We start from the raw sequence: 17,093 nt of genomic DNA, 5'->3' as shown, positions 1-17,093 counted from the left end.
AAATCTATATCTTAAAAATTGTTAATAACATTTTTAAAAAGTCAAAGTGGCCAAATATCTGTGTGGTTCTTCAACATCATTCCCCAAGCAAACAAAACCAGAACAGAAAGCAGCAAAAGGAAACTTCATCCATACAAGCATCTACACCCACCCCCAAAGCCCCTCCAAATCCATCTCATTTAATCTCATCTAATTTAATCTAATTTTATCACTTATCATCTATGGTATCATATCATATCATATCTAATCTTAAATAATAATATATATCTTATATATTTATTATAATATATAATATATATTCTATATATTATATATATCTTATATATTCTATATATTATATATATCATATAGCTTATATGTATTCTATATATTATATATCTTATATATTATCCATATCATATATCTTTTATGTATTAGCTATATCATATATATTCTATATATTATCCATATCATATATCTTATTTATATTATCTATATAATATGTCTTATATATATTATCTATATATCTTATATAATGTGAAATCTATCATCTCTCAATCATCTATAATCTATTGATCACCTATCATCTGCCATCTATCAATCATTTATTGATTATCTATCAGTTATCTACCATCTCTAATAAAGTCCCTGCCCCAGATGGACCCTGTCAGCCGCAGGAACTGCCTGCAGGCCAGGGAGCAGCTCCTGGATCTTTAGTTCTATCTCTTAAAAACTGTCAATAAAATGAAAAAAATCTAAAGTAGCCAAGTGTTTGTGCAGGTCTTTAACATCATTCCCTAAGCAAAATATAGAACAGAAAGCAGCAAAAATAAGCCTTGTCCATAAAACCATCTACACCCACCCCCAAAGCCCCTCCTAAATCAATCTCATTTACTCTAATCTAATCTAATCTAATCCCTCGTCTCTAATAGAGATTTAGGGGATCCAGAGAGTCCCAATCCACGACATCCCAGTTGGGCAGAGGGGCCGCGGTGTTTCCATCGCCCTGCTCCATGGGGATGAAGTTGGAGAGGTTCTCTGTCATCTCGTCGGGCCAGGCGGCCTCCAGGAAAGCCGTGGCCGTCAGGGTTTCATCCAAGCCCGGCTTGGTAGGGCTGGCCTTGGCGAGGACTTGCTGCTGCTCTTGTGGCCAGCCCAGGTGCTGCTCTCCTGCCTCGGTTGGTTGCAGGGGGAGCGTTTCGAGCTGGGTGAGAGGTGAGAGCTGCAGATCCTCAAGAGCAGAGAAATCTTGCTCCGAGAGGGAATTGAACAGAGCTTCCCAGTCAAGGCTGCCCTTCAGCTCCGTCAGCTCGCCCGGCTCCTCCTGGAGCTCCGAGGCACCGCTGGGGAGCGAGGAGGCCTCGGCTGGTGGCGTGGGGCTCCCGCTGCGGCTGCCTTCAAACTCCTCGAACTCTCGCAGCAGCTGCTGCAGCTCCGCGCTCACCTCCAGGTTGCTCTGGGAGCTGCTCGGAGCGGCCGGGCTGGGGCCGCGCTGCGCTTCGGGCTGGACTCCCCCGCTGGAAGCTGCCGGGGTGAGCTCTGGGGGTGTCCTGCACCCTTTGCTGCTCTTGAGCTTCTCGGCATACTGGGGGTGAAGCTTCCAAAAGGCGCCTCTGCCTGGCTCCCCTTTCTGCCGGGGCACTTTGATGAAGCGCTTGTTGATGCACAGGTTGTGCCGGATGGAGCTCTAGGTGCAAAAGAGAACAAACCCCGAGGTTGAAATCCTGATCCAGCAGGACCACGGGACCCTGCAGAGAGCCCCGGGCAGCGCAGCCAGGGCTCCAAACCCCCTCCTACCTGCCAGCTGGGGTGGGCATGGCGGAAGTAGCAGAAGTTGTCACTGATCCACTTGCAGATGGATGCCAGGGTGAGTTTGGGCTCCTCGCTGGCTTCCATGGCCATGCAGATGAGAGTGGCGTAGGAGTAGGGCGGCTTGAGGTGCGCTTTGTTCTTGTAGTCGATGTCCCTCGGCAGCGGAGGGGACTGGGGCAGGGTCGCGGTCACCGCGCCCGTGCCGGAGGACGAGGGCGAGAGGGGAATGTCGATGTAGTGGCAGAGCTCCTCAGAGGTCAGGGGAAAGCCTGAGCACTGGAAGTCCACCAGGCTCACCAGATTCTCCCAAATGCTGCAGCGATCCTCGGGGTCCTCGGAGATCGGGGCCAAGCCGAGGTGGGCGCCCGTGAGGTTGACCAGCCACAGCAGGTTTGGCTCGCCAGCATGCTGCTCCTCCTGGCTGGAGCTCGATTGTCCCTGAGCTGCCTGCACGGGGCTGGAGCACACCATGCCTCGGCTGGGCGGCGTTCCCGTGAACAGGCGGCGATGGACGAGGCTGGTGCTGCAGGGAGAGGAGACAGAGGTTGAGGTTCCACGAGAAACCTGCCCGGCACCGGACAGGACCGGGCCGGGGTGTTCCCGGTGCCGCTGGGTGAGACCCGTCCCTGGGGCGCTGGGCACGGGAGCACCAACGGCAGCCCCGGGGTGGCTTTAGCAGCCCCGAGCCCCGGGGAGATTCCCTTTAACCCCCGTGCCCCGGTGCCAGGCAGAGCCCGCAGGGCCGGCACTGCCCAGAGAGGTTTTGGCCACAGAAAGAATGAAAGAAATCAACATCCCCTCCCCGCCCTTAAACAACACAAATCCAGTCCTGCCATCCCACCAAGCCGGATTGTTCCTCACACCTGCCACGGGCACGGGGTCTCAGAGCCCAACACCCCGAGCTAAAGACTCTCAAATACTCGTCCATCCTATCCCCTCCCCGCCACCAACTTCCTTCTGTTTGATGCTGTTTGTTTGCCATTTCTCCCTTCCCCTGGTCCCCAGAACCAACCTTTGGCAGCGGCGAGTGCCGGGGGCGACCCCGAGCGCGGCGTCCCTGGGGGCGAACCGGCAGCACCAGGCTCTGGGGAGCGCCGGGCAGGGATGGAGCTCTGGTTCTGGCGCTGGGCTGCAGATCCGGAATGCGGGGATGGCTTTTGAACCAGCAGAGAGCGAGAGGAAGAGAGACAAGGAGAGCGACGGAGCGGCGCTGGGGCAGCAGTGACCGCTGGCCCGGCTGTGGCGGCTCTGGGGCAACGGGAGCGCTGCAGAACCCCGGGCGCGCGGGGGACGCCGCCGTTTGGGGCCGAGAGCTCGCGGGCCGGCCAGGAACGGGCATTTCCTCGCCGGGCAACCAAACGGGCTCCTTGACCCCTTGCGAGGCTCGTTGGGCGAGCGGCAGCGCTCAGCGCCCGGCCCCGGGCAGCTCCGCCGGGAGCCAGAGCATCCTCCTGTCAGGAAAATTAATCTACAAACAACAGAGGCTTACGTACAAAAAGGAGACAGAGGAGTCCTTTTTGCTTTATTCGAATAAAGGGAGAGGCCATGGGACATTCCCCTGGGATCTCTCCAATTTGTGGAGGACGCAGCCTCCTTTTTATCCTATTTTCCCGGCCGCATTTCCCTCTCTCTTTCCCCATTGGCTGAGGTACTTGAGAGGCACAGACTTCCCAAACTCCTGACACCTGAAATTCCCCTCTAATCTATAACCCTCTCTTTTAATTTTTAATTCTTATAGAATTAATCGTTTTTTCCCGGGTTGCTTCTTTCATCTTTCGATATCCAATTCCATTTATCAGCAACCCTACAGTTTGTTTGTAAAGGCAAATATCTTTTTCCATTCCTCAGTCAGTGGAATCCATCCCATTGTTTCTTTTATCTCTCAGTTAGTCTTATCTACCAGCAGATCCACATCTCGTTTGTAAAGACAAATTCCACATTTCTCTCACCCCGAGCGCTCCTTTGCTCGAAGCCTCTCTCGCTGCAGCCGCCCAGCCCGTGCAGGGGTCGTGCCGCAGGGTCAGGAGAGAGAGCGTGGATTTTGGAAGAGCAGGAGCACAGAAGAGATGAGAAAACAACGCGTGGAAAAGAAGAAGGGGCAAGAGCAGGGCGGAGATCCCGGGGCTGTCGGGCTCGCATCGTCCCGCCACCCTCCGGGGTGCCCGGGGGTGCCGGGGATGGTGCCCGGGGGTCCCGCCGTGCCCAGAACCGAAAGGCTCCGTCCTGCCCCCCAGCCTCACCTCCAGCCCTTTTGGCTGCTCCTGGTGCCCCCACCCCATTTCTGGCACCTGATGCACCCTGAGGGTAAAGCTGGGGGGGAGGGGGGGCTGGCAGAGCCCCGAATTAAAGGATTGAAGGGGAGTGCCCTTGTTGAAATCACAAGATCACAGCCAGAGGTTTGTAAGAGAAATCCCCCATTGACCCCTGAGCCCCCCCTGCCCTCCCCAGGGGTCTCCCCGAGCCCGCTGTCCCCGGCCTCGCCGCTGCTCTGGGATGGGCTCAGAGTTCCTCTCTTTGGCAAAGAAACCCCTTTTGGATCCTTTTTGGGCGGTCATGGTGATTTCCATGGCTTTTCCCAGTCAGCAGCTCTATCGGCTGAAGCTCTGGAGCTGCTACAGTGGGAATGCAAAAGCCGGGGCTGCTGAGCTTTTTCTCCTGGTCCTTTTAGTGTGGGAGCCGTCCCTGGTGCCGCTCAGTTTGGATCGTGGTTCTGTGTTCAGTTTGGATCCTGGTTCCGTGTGACCAAGGGGCTTATGAGGGTACACGGGGCTGAGAAGGGAAGACACCACAGTGGGTGGGCGGTTCCATGGGACTTTTGCCCGCCCCTTCTTTGTCTTGCCTGGCCTTTCCTAACCCCCCTTGTCTTATTTTCTCTTGTCTTATCTCACCAACCCCTCCTCGTCCTTCCTTCGACTCCACTGCCCTGCATTGCCTTTCTCACCACCTTCACTTCCCTGCCCCTTTTCCCCTGGCTCTGCCTTGCCTTGCCTGCTCCTCCTCTCATTCTCCTTGCCTTGCCTTTCGCTACCTGACCTTGCCTTTCCTTGCCTTTCCAAACCATCCCTCGCCTTTCCTTGCCATGCACGCTACAACTTGGAGGCATCCTCGTCTCTCTCAGTGGCACTTCGGTGAGCCGTGGTTTTGCCCGATGTTTTCAGGTTCGCAGCCGGACTCAGCGACAATGAAAGAACTCCGAGGGGCTCCCGTGCCCTCGGAGCGGGGCGCAGATAAGAGGCTGTACTTGGAAGGGGAAGATCAGCGCGATCTTTCTGTCGGGACCCGGTGGATCTGAGAGCAGGCACGTTTTCAGCTTGGGCGCTTCAGAGACGAGCGAGGGGCTTTTGTTTCCTTTGCAAATCCACAGCGGCATCGTGTGGTTGTTGTGATGAGCGCTGACAGCGCCCAGGTAACTGCAGGAGAAAAGAGGCCGTGCTGGAATTCCCTTTCCTTTTGCAGCCTATAAAGTGCCCGGCCGACAATGAGACGATGGGAATGACCCCATTCGTTCATCCACAAAGGAGCCCCTGCAGCCACTGCTCCCACACGAATGGTGTCGGGGCAGGAAAAGCGCTTGGATTTACCTGGGCGCTGTCAGCGCTCATCACAACAACCACACGATGCCGCTGTGGATTTGCAAAGGAAACAAAAGCCCCTCGCTCGTCTCTGAAGCGCCCAAGCTGAAAACGTGCCTGCTCTCAGATCCACCGGGTCCCGACAGAAAGATCGCGCTGATCTTCCCCTTCCAAGTACAGCCTCTTATCTGCGCCCCGCTCCGGAGGACACGGGAGCCCCTCGGAGTTCTTTCATTGCCGCTGAGTCCGGCTACAAACCTGAAAACATCGGGCCAAACCACGGATCACCGAAGTGCCACTGAGAGAGACGAGGATGCCTCCAAGTTGCAGCGTGCATGGCAAGGAAAGGCGAGGGATGGTTTGGAAAGGCAAGGAAAGGCGAGGGATGGTTTGGAAAGGCAAGGAAAGGCAAGGGATGGTTTGGAAAGGCAGGAAAGGCAAGGTCAGGTAGGGAAAGGCAAGGCAAGGAGAATGAGAGGAGGAGCAGGCAAGGCAAGGCAGAGCCAGGGGAAAAGGGGCAGGGAAGTGAAGGTGGTGAGAAAGGCAATGCAGGGCAGTGGAGTCGAAGGAAGGACGAGGAGGGGTTGGTGAGATAAGACAAGAGAAAATAAGACAAGGGGGGTTAGGAAAGGCCAGGCAAAGCGAGGCAAGGCAAGGCCAGGGAGGAAAGGGCAAGGGAAGATGGGGGATGGATGTGAAAGGCAGCACAAGCCAACAGAAGGTTGGGCAGGGCAGAGGAGGGCACAGGGGGGGTTTGCCAAGCAAGGCAAGTGCCGGGTGAGCAAGGCAATGAGAGCTCGAGGAAGAGCAGGCAGGGCAGGGCAAGGCCAGGAAAAGGGGAAATCGAGGTGAGGTGTGGGTGAGCAGGGCAATGGAAAGGGAATGGGAAGGGGGTACAGAGGGGTGGGTAAGGCAAGGCAAAGGTGCAGCAGGTGAGACCCAGCAGGGCAGGCAAGGCACAGTGAGGGATTTCCATTTCCTTGCCTTTTTTAGCCCTTCCCTGCCTTTGCCTTCCATGTCCATCCCCTACCTTGCCTTCTCCAGCCTTGCCTTGCCTCACTGACCCCTCCATGTCCTTCCCTTGCTCTTCCTCCCCTCCTTTGGCTTGCATTACTTTTCTCACCCATCCCCCACCTTGATTTCTCTTCCCCTTTTTTTCTCTGGACTTCCTCCCCTTGCCTGATCCTCTCCTGATTCTCACTGCCTCGCCTGCCCCTCTCTTGTGTTCCCTTGCCCTTCTTACCCAGCCTTGCATTTCCTGGCCGTCCTTTCCCTTGCCTTACTGGCACCTTTGTGTCCTTCCCATCACTCCAGTGCCTTGCATTGCCTTACTCACCCATCCTCCTCCTCACATTCCCTGCCTCTTTTCTCCTGGCTTTGCCTTGCCTTGCCTGTTTCCCCTGTGAGTCTGACTTCCTTTTCTTCCCTTGATTTGCCTTGCCTCTCCTACCCTACCCCAAATTCTTGCCATTTCTGACCTTCCCTTCCCTTCCCTTCCCTTCCCTTCCCTTCCCTTCCCTTCCCTTCCCTTCCCTTCCCTTCCCGGGCCCTCAGTGTCCTTCCAGTGCTCATTCTACAGCTCCATTGCCTTGCATTTTCTTGCTCACCCATCCCTCAGCTTGGCTTTCCTCCCCCTTTTTCCCTGGCATTGCCTTGCCCTGCCTGCTGCTCTGATGATTCTCCTCGCTTTGGCTGCCTCTCACTTCCCTGGCCTTGTAAACCCAACCCTGCACTTGCCCTGCCCTGCTGCCTCTCCCTTCCTCCATTTCCTCACCTTTACCTGCCCTCAGGTAAAGGTTTCCCCTGCCTTTTCCCCTGCCTTGCCTTGCCAGTCCCACCCCTCCTCCACCTTGCCTTGCCTTCCCTACTCCAACCTTTACCAACCCCCCCATTCCCCTCCTGCCTTGGTCACCCACCCCCACCATTCCCTTCCCCAAACCTTTTCTCCTGGGCTTGCCTTTCCTTGCTTGCTTCTCCCCTGACTCTCGTTGCTTTGCCAACCTCTCCTTTGCTTTCTCTTGCCTTTTTCTACTCAACCTTGCATTTCTTTGCCATTCCTGCTCTGGTCTTACTGACCCCTCTGTGTCCTCCCTTTGCTCTTCCCACCTCTCCACTGCCCTGCATTGCCGTGTTTACCCATCCCTGATGCTTTTTTCCTGATCTGGCCTTGTCTTGCCTGCTCCTCCTGTCATTCTCCTTCCTTGCCTATGTCACACTTGCCTCGCTTTTTAAAGCCAGCCCTTGCCTTGCCTTGCCTTGCCCTGCTGTCCCTCCCTTGCCTTGCACACCCATCCCACACTCGGATCTGCCTCCTGCTTTCTTCCCTGGCCTTGCTTTGCTGTGCCTTTCTCCTCCCTTGCCCTGCCTTGCCTTCCCTACCCAGCCCCATTCCTTTCTTTGCTGTGCTCTCTATCCCTGGTCATTATAAGACCATGTTTGAAATGAATCCCACTGTCCATCTCAGTTCTTTCAGCGCTGCAATGTCACCATGGGACTTGTTTTCCAAGGCCAGGGTGGTGTCCTGGCAGTGATGTGAGGCTCAGGCTCCATCTCCAGCCATCCCCTGGTGCCTCCTCCCATTGCCAGCCCGTGGTGCTCGCCTTGGTGGCTCTGAGGGGCTGTGGGGTGGGAAGAGAGGTTGAAAGGATGCTGATGAATTACTGAGGAAACATCTCTGCCTGCCCAATGAATTTGGGTGTTATAAAAGAGTGGGGTAGCTGGCCACTGACTGCAGTTAGAGCTCGAGACCCAGAGCGTGCTGCAGTTTGGGATGGAGGCTGCTGGCTGTGCTGTGAGGAGGAAGGGACAGGTGGCCATGCAAGGGACAGATATGGTGAGAAGATGTGTGAGGGACAGACAGGGTCAGGCAGCAGGGAAAGGGACAGGCTGGGCTTGAGCTGCTTATGCAGAGTGGAGAGGAGGAGTCAGAGTTGTCAGAAAGAAGTTCACTGAAAAGAAAGCACGAAAAGTTTCATAATAAAGGACTGGTGGTGATGCCAGTCCAGTCTGTCTTGACATAATTGCAACACCGTGATGGCATCACCCTGCCCGGCCTCCCCTTTGGGCCTGAGATCCCTGCCCAGAGCTCAGGGGCTTCACCCTCTGGCCCTGCTCCATTCACCTCACCTTTCCCAGCTGTGGATATTGCAGCTGTTTCAAGCTGCAGTCTCAAACCCAGCCTGTAGGCAGGCAGGTACGTGGGTGAGTGACAGTAGGAGGGATTTGAGCAAATACAGAGAATCCCAGCCCATCTATTGAACCCTAAGTGCAGATGGAACATTAGCCAAGGGAATGAGTAGCTGAGGTTGTAACCAATCCCAAGTGTGTGCCTGGAAAACTCAAACTCCCTGTTTAAATACTCCCAAAAATAAAGTGCAGAGTCTTTGTTACAAGAATCACGAGTGCAGTGTCTCTGTCTCAGAGCCAGCACCAATCAGTGTCACAGTGGGTGACCAGGGACAGCATCCATGGCCAATTCCATCCTTCCCTCACCAGCCCTTGGGATGGGTCATTCCTTCCCTGATCATCCTGGGCACACCAGGCTGGGAGTGACTTTGTGTCCCTTGTGCTGCCAGCCCAGGTGTCCCTGTCACACTTTGACCTTGGCAGCCCCATCCACAGGTCCTTGTGCTGCTCCTCTTCAGCACAACAGACTGAGCTGCAGGGTGAGCAGGGAGTTCTGCACCCAATGTACAAATGTTTCAGAAAAAAAACGGATTTTTGTCACTTTTTCTCTTGAGTCCCTTTAGTTGGGAGCCAAATTTTTCTTAGTTTAAGATTTTTTAATGGGGTGGAGCCTGGCAAATGAGTTACCTCTCCTTTAGTTTTAAGCATTGCCCTTTCACCAACAGAAAGAGACAGAGGTGAGAAGATAAATGTGAAAAAAACAACAATTACTAAAAACCACAACAATGATTAATAACGAAACAACAATAACTAAAAATACAAAGGCTCTAAGGCAAGAAGTTCCCTTCTCCAGTAACAATAAAAACAAAGGGGCAGAGAAGCCCCTCCAGTGTCCAGGCCAGGTGGCCCAGGGCACAAAGACAAGGTGGTGGAGAAGCCATTTCCCCTGACCCTGTGGTAAAGGAAAATCAACACAGCAATCCAGCCTCTGCCATCACAGAACTCCCTCTTCCCCCAACCGAGCAACGGGAAACGGGGACAAAACAAAATCCTGGAGGACAAAAATCTCCTTCCAAAAAGGGAGGAAGCCTTTTTTAGGTCCAGAATGCTGCTGGGTTTTCTGCCCCGTGCCCCCCAACAGTGGCACTTCCATGGGCAGCAGCTGGAACTTGTGCAGAGAAGGGGCTCCAATTTTCCTGGCATGGCTGTCCCAGGTGGACACAGTGAAAAAGAGAGGGGAATAAAATGTCGAAGAAACATCTTTCCCGGCTCCAAAAACATTAGTTACCACAGCAACAGTGGCCAAAAAGGTATTATGGGATTCTCCAGCACACCGAGAGGAATAAAAGAGGTTTTCTGCCTCAGGCTGACTCGGCTTGGGGAACCTGCCCCAGGCAACTCTCTCGGCATCTGGGCAAGAACAAAAGAGAGAGAGCTCTGTGTGCCTGTGCTGACTTTTCAAGGGACCCCCAAAACCTCCCAGCTCCACAAACCAGGATAAAACACTCCAGTTCTGCTTTCAGCCCCACGGTCCTAACAGGACAGCGACACAAACTGCCTGGATTGAGATAGAGGAAATCTGGAATAACCAGCAAGAGCTTTCTGTGCTGCCACCACCCCTGGCACCCACCTGGGCACCCATTCCAGCACCCAGCTCTGTCTTTACATAACTGTCTCAGAGCCTCCTGATTTTTCCAGGCAGCAGATTATGGCACATGGCTCCCAGGCTGACTCCTTAAGCCCTAAATCTTCTCCCCGTCCTTCCCTGAGGTGAGGCAGAGCAGGAGGGTGGCAGGAGGTGTCACACCAGGGTGACACTGTGATGGCATGGCATGCCCAGCATCTGGGCATTCAGCATCAGGATTCTGATGTTCAGTGTTGGGATCCTCACCTTCAGCACCAGGATCTGCACATTCAGCTCCAGGATCTTTATGTTCAGCACCAGAATCTTTATGTTCAGCACCAGGATTTTTATGTTCAGCTCCAGGATCTTTATGTTCAGCACCAGGATTTTTATGTTCAGCTCCAGGATCTTTGTGTTCAGTTCCAGGATTCTCAGCTTGTGCTTCCCAGCACGGAGGAAACAGCTGGGATCCCTCATCTGAGCCACATTTTCATGTTCAAGGATGCAGCAAAGTGCCCTTTGGGACTCTGCTGAAAACGGGGAACACGGCCTCCCACGATTTGCCTTGGCACCAAATTCCTGTCTTTTTGGCAAGGAAATAGCTGATCCAGGGACTAGAAATGTCTTTTTGCAGATCTCACAGTCCAGATGACCCTTGAACTTCAGGAAACACATAAAAACCTACCAACCACATGCAAACAACAACAGCAAAAAACCCTTTAAAGCTGAAGATAAAAGAATAGTCAGGCTTCAGATGTAATTTGGAAAACAATGTTTGCAACTCCCGGGCTGAGGCTGCCCTGAGAGCTTTGGAATTCATTCCCAGTGGAGCAGGAGGGATAGAAACTCTCAGGCACCTTTCAGGGGAAATCCCAGAGTTTGTTGAAGGCACGTGTACAGTTCAGGTGTCCAAGCCCTTGACTGGAGCAGCAGCTTCCCAGAATTATCTGCTCAGCCAATTCACCTGGATAGAAAATCAGGTGGAAGGAGTTTTTGGGATTTCAGCTGAGCCTGTGGGACTGCTCAGGCAGCACTGTCACGCCAAAGTGAGACAGGTACAAAAATACAGCCCAGGGCTCCCAGCAGCTCCTCGGCTAAAGACACTAAATCCTGTCTTGATCCTGCTCAGGGTGGATGCAGCCATTTTAAGCAACAGTTTAATTTAAGATCTCTTGGGTAGCTGAGCCCACGTCAACGTGCAGGTTGTCACAGCTTTGGTGCCAAAAGCCACAGGGCACAAACCTTGCAGAGGGTACAGAGGGACATTCCAGAGTGGCCTGGGGACTTTTCCCTCCTGGCTGTGGCCAGGATGCTGCCAGCTGAAGAAGAACCCACAGGGAAGATCTGAGCAGTCCCAGGGAAGATTAAGGTGAGATCCTCCATCCCCAGAGCCTGCTTGGGAACATCCAAGGGGTGGGAAAGTTTAGTGGGATTCTGAAGGCTTTCCTCCTTTCATGGCATCCATCAATTAATGGCTTCTGCTTAGAAGTGAAAGGATTTAATCCCTACCCACAGCTCCCGTTCCAGGGCTGGCCTGTGTCCTGGGGGAGCCAGGAGCTGCTCCCAGCTGCTGTTCTTGGGAAAAGTCTTTGCATCTCCTGGGCTGTGCCCTGGATAAATGGGGAGGGTGGCTGGGAAGGGCTCAGAGCCTGTGTGTGAGGGGGTGGACATGTCCTTCCTCCTGCTGCTTGGCACAGCAGCCCAGCTGTTCAGCTCCCTGCAGCCCTGGAGCCATTCCCAACCCCTCCACCCCCTGGATTCTTGCCCAGGCTGTGGGACACTTACCCACCTCTCAAACTCCCGAGGCGTCCCCCTGTTTTTCCCACTGCTGCTCCCCTCTTGGGGTGTCACAGCTCGCTGACACCCCCACGTCAGCGTTTGCAGGGGGCAGGGGATGGAACCCGGCTTGCTGGGCTGGGCTGGAGGCTGGGAGGCAGCTGGGGCTTCCATGGGATCAGGGACACTGGAGCCCACCCGGGTCCCACATTCCCTCTGTGTGTGACAGGGAGTGACAGTGACAGTGACAGTGACAGTGACAGTGACAGTGTCCCCTCTGTGTCCCACAGCGGCAGTGACAGTCCCGAGTGCCCCCGAGTGCCCCGGGAGAGGCTCCTGGTCCCCGGCAGGGCTCGGGGCCGAGCTGGGCTGGCTCCCCCCGCCCAGGCCGGATGACAGATGCCTGCAGTGGAGGAGAACGTGCTGCAGCTCCCACTCCCAGCCTGGATGCCTCCGACCCGGAGCTGCACTATGAGGAGGAGGAGGAGGAGGAAGAGGATGCATCATCAGGATCCTCGGAGCCCTCGGACAGCAGCAGCATCTTCTCTGATGACTCTGTGTACCCCTGCTATGAGGTGTCCCCAGAGGCTGACGGTGCTGGGCTCCTCAGCCTCTACCAGTGCTGTGCCAGGAATGATGCCAAGCTGGTGTGGGAGAGGCTGGAGTGTGGGGTGACCCGGAGCGAGGCCACAGAGGTGGACATCAACGGGAGGGTGAGTGGCTGGGGTGGCTGGGGTGGGCATCCTGCAGAGCAGAAAGAGGATTTTCCAGGAATGGACACACCCTGAAGGCTGGTGGCTGCTAAAGCAGGAGGAGCAGGAGGGAGAGGGTGGAATGGTTCTCCTGGGATGGATCCAATCCTTGCAGCAGAACCTTGCCTGCCCTCCCGTGCTGTGCCTGCCTGGTTTGGGTGGGGGGACAGTTCGGTGGGAAGCTTTGCTGAGTGTTGCTCCCTCTCCAGAACGCGCTGATGGTCGCCTGCTCCAAGGGCTTTGTGGACATTGTGCCCCTGCTGCAGAAGTGTCCCTACATCAACATCAACCAGCAGGACAACGATGGGAACACAGCCCTCATGATGGCTGCCCAGGCAGGTCAGCACTGCACCCAGCCTTGGCACAGCAGCACCCTCTGGAAGGGATGTGACCCCCCTGTGCTTCCCCCAAAAACCCTAAAACCTCCTGTCGGGAAAGGGATGCATGTGACATCAGCTACGTTTATGGTCCACCTCAGCACTGCTTTGAAACCGATGTGAAAATGGAGATTCTTGCAGGGGTGCTCTCTCAAACTGTGCCGTGTCCAGTGGCAGAGCTGGGCTGGAGCTGCCCCATGTGCTCCAGGAAAGCTCCAGGAGTCACAGGGAGCCAAAAGGCTCTGAGCTCTGTGGAGGGCCCAAACTTCCAGTCTGGCTCCCTCCCCCCAGTTTACCAGCAGGGGAAGGAGAAGGGTCCCAAAGTGGGGATCACCCTCGATTCCCATTGTATCCTTGCTAGAATTCATGATTTTATGAGGTTTTTTTTGCATTTTTGGACCCTTTCCTGTGTTCTCCACTAAAGCAGCTGGTTCATTAGCGCTGTTCCCCCCATGCCCAAACCAAACCAAACCCAAACCCTTTCAACCCCCATCCCTTCAAGCTTCTACATCTGCATCCTCACGGAATGCAGCCGCTAAATCCTTTGATCGACAGGCCCCAGCCATCGTCCCTGTTAACTGTGGGAACTCTAACACAGCTTCTCTCTGGCTCTTAAGGACACATCACCATTGTTAACTACCTCCTCAACTACTACCCTGCGCTGGAGGTGGACCAGCGGGACCCGCGGGGGCTGACGGCGCTGATGAAGGCGGCGGTGCAGGGACAGCGCGACTGCGTCACCGCCCTGCTCCTGGCGGGTGAGCATCGCCCCGGGCACCGCCGGCGCTCCTGGGAAAGGGGCGGCTCTGCTGGGGTGGTGATGGTGCCTTGGAGGGGCTGCCTAAGCAAGGTTAAGAGAAGAAAGTGGGGATTTATGAAAGGCCTTCGGTGGATTCATCTTGGGCAGTCATCTGTCTACACCCAAGATGGATGATGGTCATGAGGTTTCCACACAGATATGAGTTTGGTCTATTTACATATCAGGGGTTAATCCTCCAATTAGTTTCAGGTAATGAAGTCATATTCCCCCAGTTTGCTCCTTCCCAATTCACTTTTGTTTACACTTTTTGGGGCCTGAGGCTGGAGGGTGTCTTTGACAATTCCTAGAGGAATTGTTTTGTCTGACCAAAACGTGAAGACAGTTAATCAACACTCCATATGGAGTTTAGAGTTACTCCCTAACGAAGCACAGGATTTCAAAAACATAAAAGCTGAAATCCCGAGGTTTAGTGATGCTCTCTGCTGTGTCAGGAGCTGACCTGCAGGCCGTGGATGCCGTGAAGGGGAAGACAGCCCGGGAATGGGCGACCTTCACCGGCCGCTTCGAGACCACCGTGCGCATCCGGACCCTGCTGCGGCGCCCGCGGGCCGAGCAGTTTGGAGCCCAGTACCAGCCCAAGTGGCCAGCCCTGGCCGAGCTGGTGGCCAAGGCCCTGAGCCCCAAATCCAGGAGCAAGAGGCTGTCGGAGAAGATCCGCTCCATTTTCACCTTCAACATCCCCCGCAATCCCGAGGAGGACGGCGTGATGGACCACATGGTGAGGATGACCACGTCCCTTGCCAGCCCTTTCGTGGCCACCGCTTGCCAAACCATCTGCCCCGACAGCCCTCCCGAGGTGGGCAAGCGCCGGCTGTCGGTGCCGGAGATCCTCGGGCAGCACGTCCCGGCTTCAGGTGACGAGTCAGAGATGTCCTCTCGCCCCAGCACCGGGGGATCCTCCTGCAATGGCCACGCCGTGCCCGGGGCGCGGCCACCGCCGCCCCGGCAGCCGCCCGGCCGCCTCCTGAGCTTCCTGCCGCTGTGGCTGCGCCGTGCCAACAGCATCTTCCCCGGGGAGCCCGTCCCAAAAATCAAAGTGAGCAAAGCCTCGGGCTCGTCCGCCGGGGAGAGGAAGCCGCGTGTGAAGGACAAGCACCTGCTGCAGCCACCTCAGTGGAGGTACAAGGTGCTGAAGGAGGAGAAGAAAGCGGCCGAGGAGGCCAAGGCGGGGGAGAAGAAGAAGAAGAAAAAGAAAAAGAAAGGCTAAGGCTGGAGATGTCAGTGCGGGGACAAGGCTCCTGCTGTCCCCTCGGATTTGCTGGCTTTTCTGGCACAGGGGTGGTTTTGTTCCCAGTGGATGGGAATGTTCGAGGGAGGAGGATGATGTGGGGACACACACCCAGCTGAAATATCCCCAGGGGTTCACAGGCCCTGCCTGGCCTCTTGTCTTCTCCACCCCAAGGGTGGCCACCCTAGCATGGTACTTGTCGTGCTGGGCACTGATGTCCTGAGGCTCTGGACCAAGCTCCAGGAATGCCAGGGAGCTGTGGCACAAGTCTTTCCTATGCTATTTCCTCTTTTTTTTTTTTCTTTTTTTTGCCTCTTCGATCTTCCCAAGCTCTCAGTTCCACGGCATGCATTGGAATGTGGCTGAACAAATTAAAATGGAAGTGGTTGCCATGTTAACAGGATTGATTCCATGAATAAAGCTCAGGGTTGCTGTGGGGCTGGCAGGAATGCTCCCCCTCTGCTGGCAGTGTCCCCTGGCCACCCTGTCACATCCTCAGTGACATTCCCCACTCCTGTGTGCTCCTGGGTGGTGGATGGACACACCAAGGCTCAGCACAGGGAAACAGCTCCATGCTGTGGAAGGAGCCCCAGCTGCAGGCACAGGCTGGAAACCAAGCTTGGGATACTCTGGCTCCATCCCCAGCTGCCCCCAGAGCTCCAGCATTGCCGGTGCTGCAGCAGCAGCAGCGTGTTGGTGTTCCCATATTTCAAAATCCCCTCTCAAACCCAGCTCCATCCCAGAGTGTGGGAACGTGAAGCTGGGCTGCTGCAGCATGGGCAGAGTTTGATTCCAGGAGGGCAATGAGCGGTGTCACAGCGCTCAGAGCAAAAGTTACCCAGGTCATAAATAATTCCTGGCCCCATCCCTGCACCACTCCCTTTTTAGGGGGACAGGAGTCCACACTCCCCACTTGGAGGCTGCAGCTCTGCCCTTTGTGGTGCCCCGGGAGGTTTTGTTTCCCCGCAGGCAGGGAAGGATTCCCGTGGGGAAGGAGCTGCAGCCTCCCCGTCTGTTCCCCTCGGTGCCTTGGCTCTCTCGGGCTCTCCCGCACGTGGCTGCCCTCCCTCGCCAGCTCCTGCCGCTCGCAGATGAGCCGGGGGCGGGCGGCACATGGAGCAGCCGTGCCATGAGCCGTGCCAGCCCGGCTCCTGCCACGCAGGGGGAAGGGAGGGACGCGCTCCCACCGGCCCCTCACCCCCTGCCACCGCGGGGATGGCTCAGTGAGACCTCAAGGGACGGCTGGGTGCACCCGGGGAGGGTCCGGCTGTGGTCCAGGGATGCCCCTTCCCTTCTGCAGGATGAAATCACAGCGATGAGCAGCGGGATGATGAAGGGAAGTCTGACGGGAGGCTGTACCGCGGCTGGCACGGGACTGTGGGTGGTGCCCAGCCCCGCTGATTCACCCACTGTGCCCCAGACATGGGCTGGAACCGGGGAGGAGCCTGCGGTGGGACTGATTTGCCCATCCCATACCTCTACAGTCGATCCCACTCTGGAGGAATTCACTTTCCCACCGTGACAGAGCCAGAGCTGCAGCTGAGCCCGGGGCTCTCACCCATCTCTGCCCTTCTAGTCCCCCAGGATTAGGATGTAGGGACTTTCAGAAATTTTTAAGCATTGTTTATCCCCTCAGTGATGATTATGATTTAAAAAGGAGGCGGCCCGTGTGAAAGGTGGAGTTGCAGGGATCAAACCAGCGAGCAGCAGCCCTTGCTGAAGCGCTGGCGAGCCCAGAATAACTCCTGCCCGCAGCCGTAAAAGCAGGATGCCCTGTGTCTGCTCCCATGGAAGGGATGCAAGAACCTTCCAGGAATAACCCCGGGAGGGGCCAATCCGGCCGGATCACCGAGACCCGCCTGATGGTCACGGAGATAAGATGTCTGCAGGCATCGGCTTCCTCTGGGCAGCTCCAATCTGATGGAAACTGCCCATTTCTCCCGCGCCAAAGCTCCGGGTCCGCACGGGCAAAGTCACATCTGAAGGTCCTTCGTGTTTCATCCTGGTTTTGTGCTTTTGTTTGCTTG

The 17,093-nt window shown here is 55.5% G+C and overlaps 2 protein-coding genes across 2 annotated transcripts; one reads left to right on the top strand and one right to left on the bottom strand.

Annotated features, from left to right (window-relative positions):
* Window positions 1–497: 497 nt before the first annotated feature.
* LOC148220843 (forkhead box protein J1-like) lies at window positions 498–5,161 on the bottom strand. The gene is made up of 6 exons (XM_088180630.1): window positions 5,033–5,161; window positions 4,032–4,089; window positions 2,804–2,920; window positions 2,633–2,654; window positions 1,777–2,314; window positions 498–1,666 (listed from the first exon to the last, which is right to left on the bottom strand). Exons 1-6 carry the CDS (start codon window positions 5,159–5,161, stop codon window positions 905–907), a joined length of 1,626 nt encoding a protein of 541 aa, XP_088036756.1. The 3' UTR covers window positions 498–904.
* A 7,120-nt stretch (window positions 5,162–12,281) lies between these two features.
* On the top strand, window positions 12,282–15,263 carry ANKRD33 (ankyrin repeat domain 33). The gene is made up of 4 exons (XM_014891818.2): window positions 12,282–12,602; window positions 12,851–12,980; window positions 13,636–13,776; window positions 14,270–15,263. The coding sequence occupies exons 1-4, from the start codon at window positions 12,282–12,284 to the stop codon at window positions 15,043–15,045; spliced, it is 1,368 nt and encodes a 455-aa protein (XP_014747304.2). The 3' UTR covers window positions 15,046–15,263.
* Window positions 15,264–17,093: the final 1,830 nt, after the last annotated feature.

Source organism: Sturnus vulgaris, chromosome 30 (assembly GCF_052056855.1).
Source record: "Sturnus vulgaris isolate bStuVul1 chromosome 30, bStuVul1.hap1, whole genome shotgun sequence".
In the NCBI taxonomy this organism is placed as follows: domain Eukaryota; kingdom Metazoa; phylum Chordata; class Aves; order Passeriformes; family Sturnidae; genus Sturnus; species Sturnus vulgaris.
Note: the sequence above shows the minus strand (reverse complement) of the source record. Positions and strands in the feature narration are given on the sequence as shown.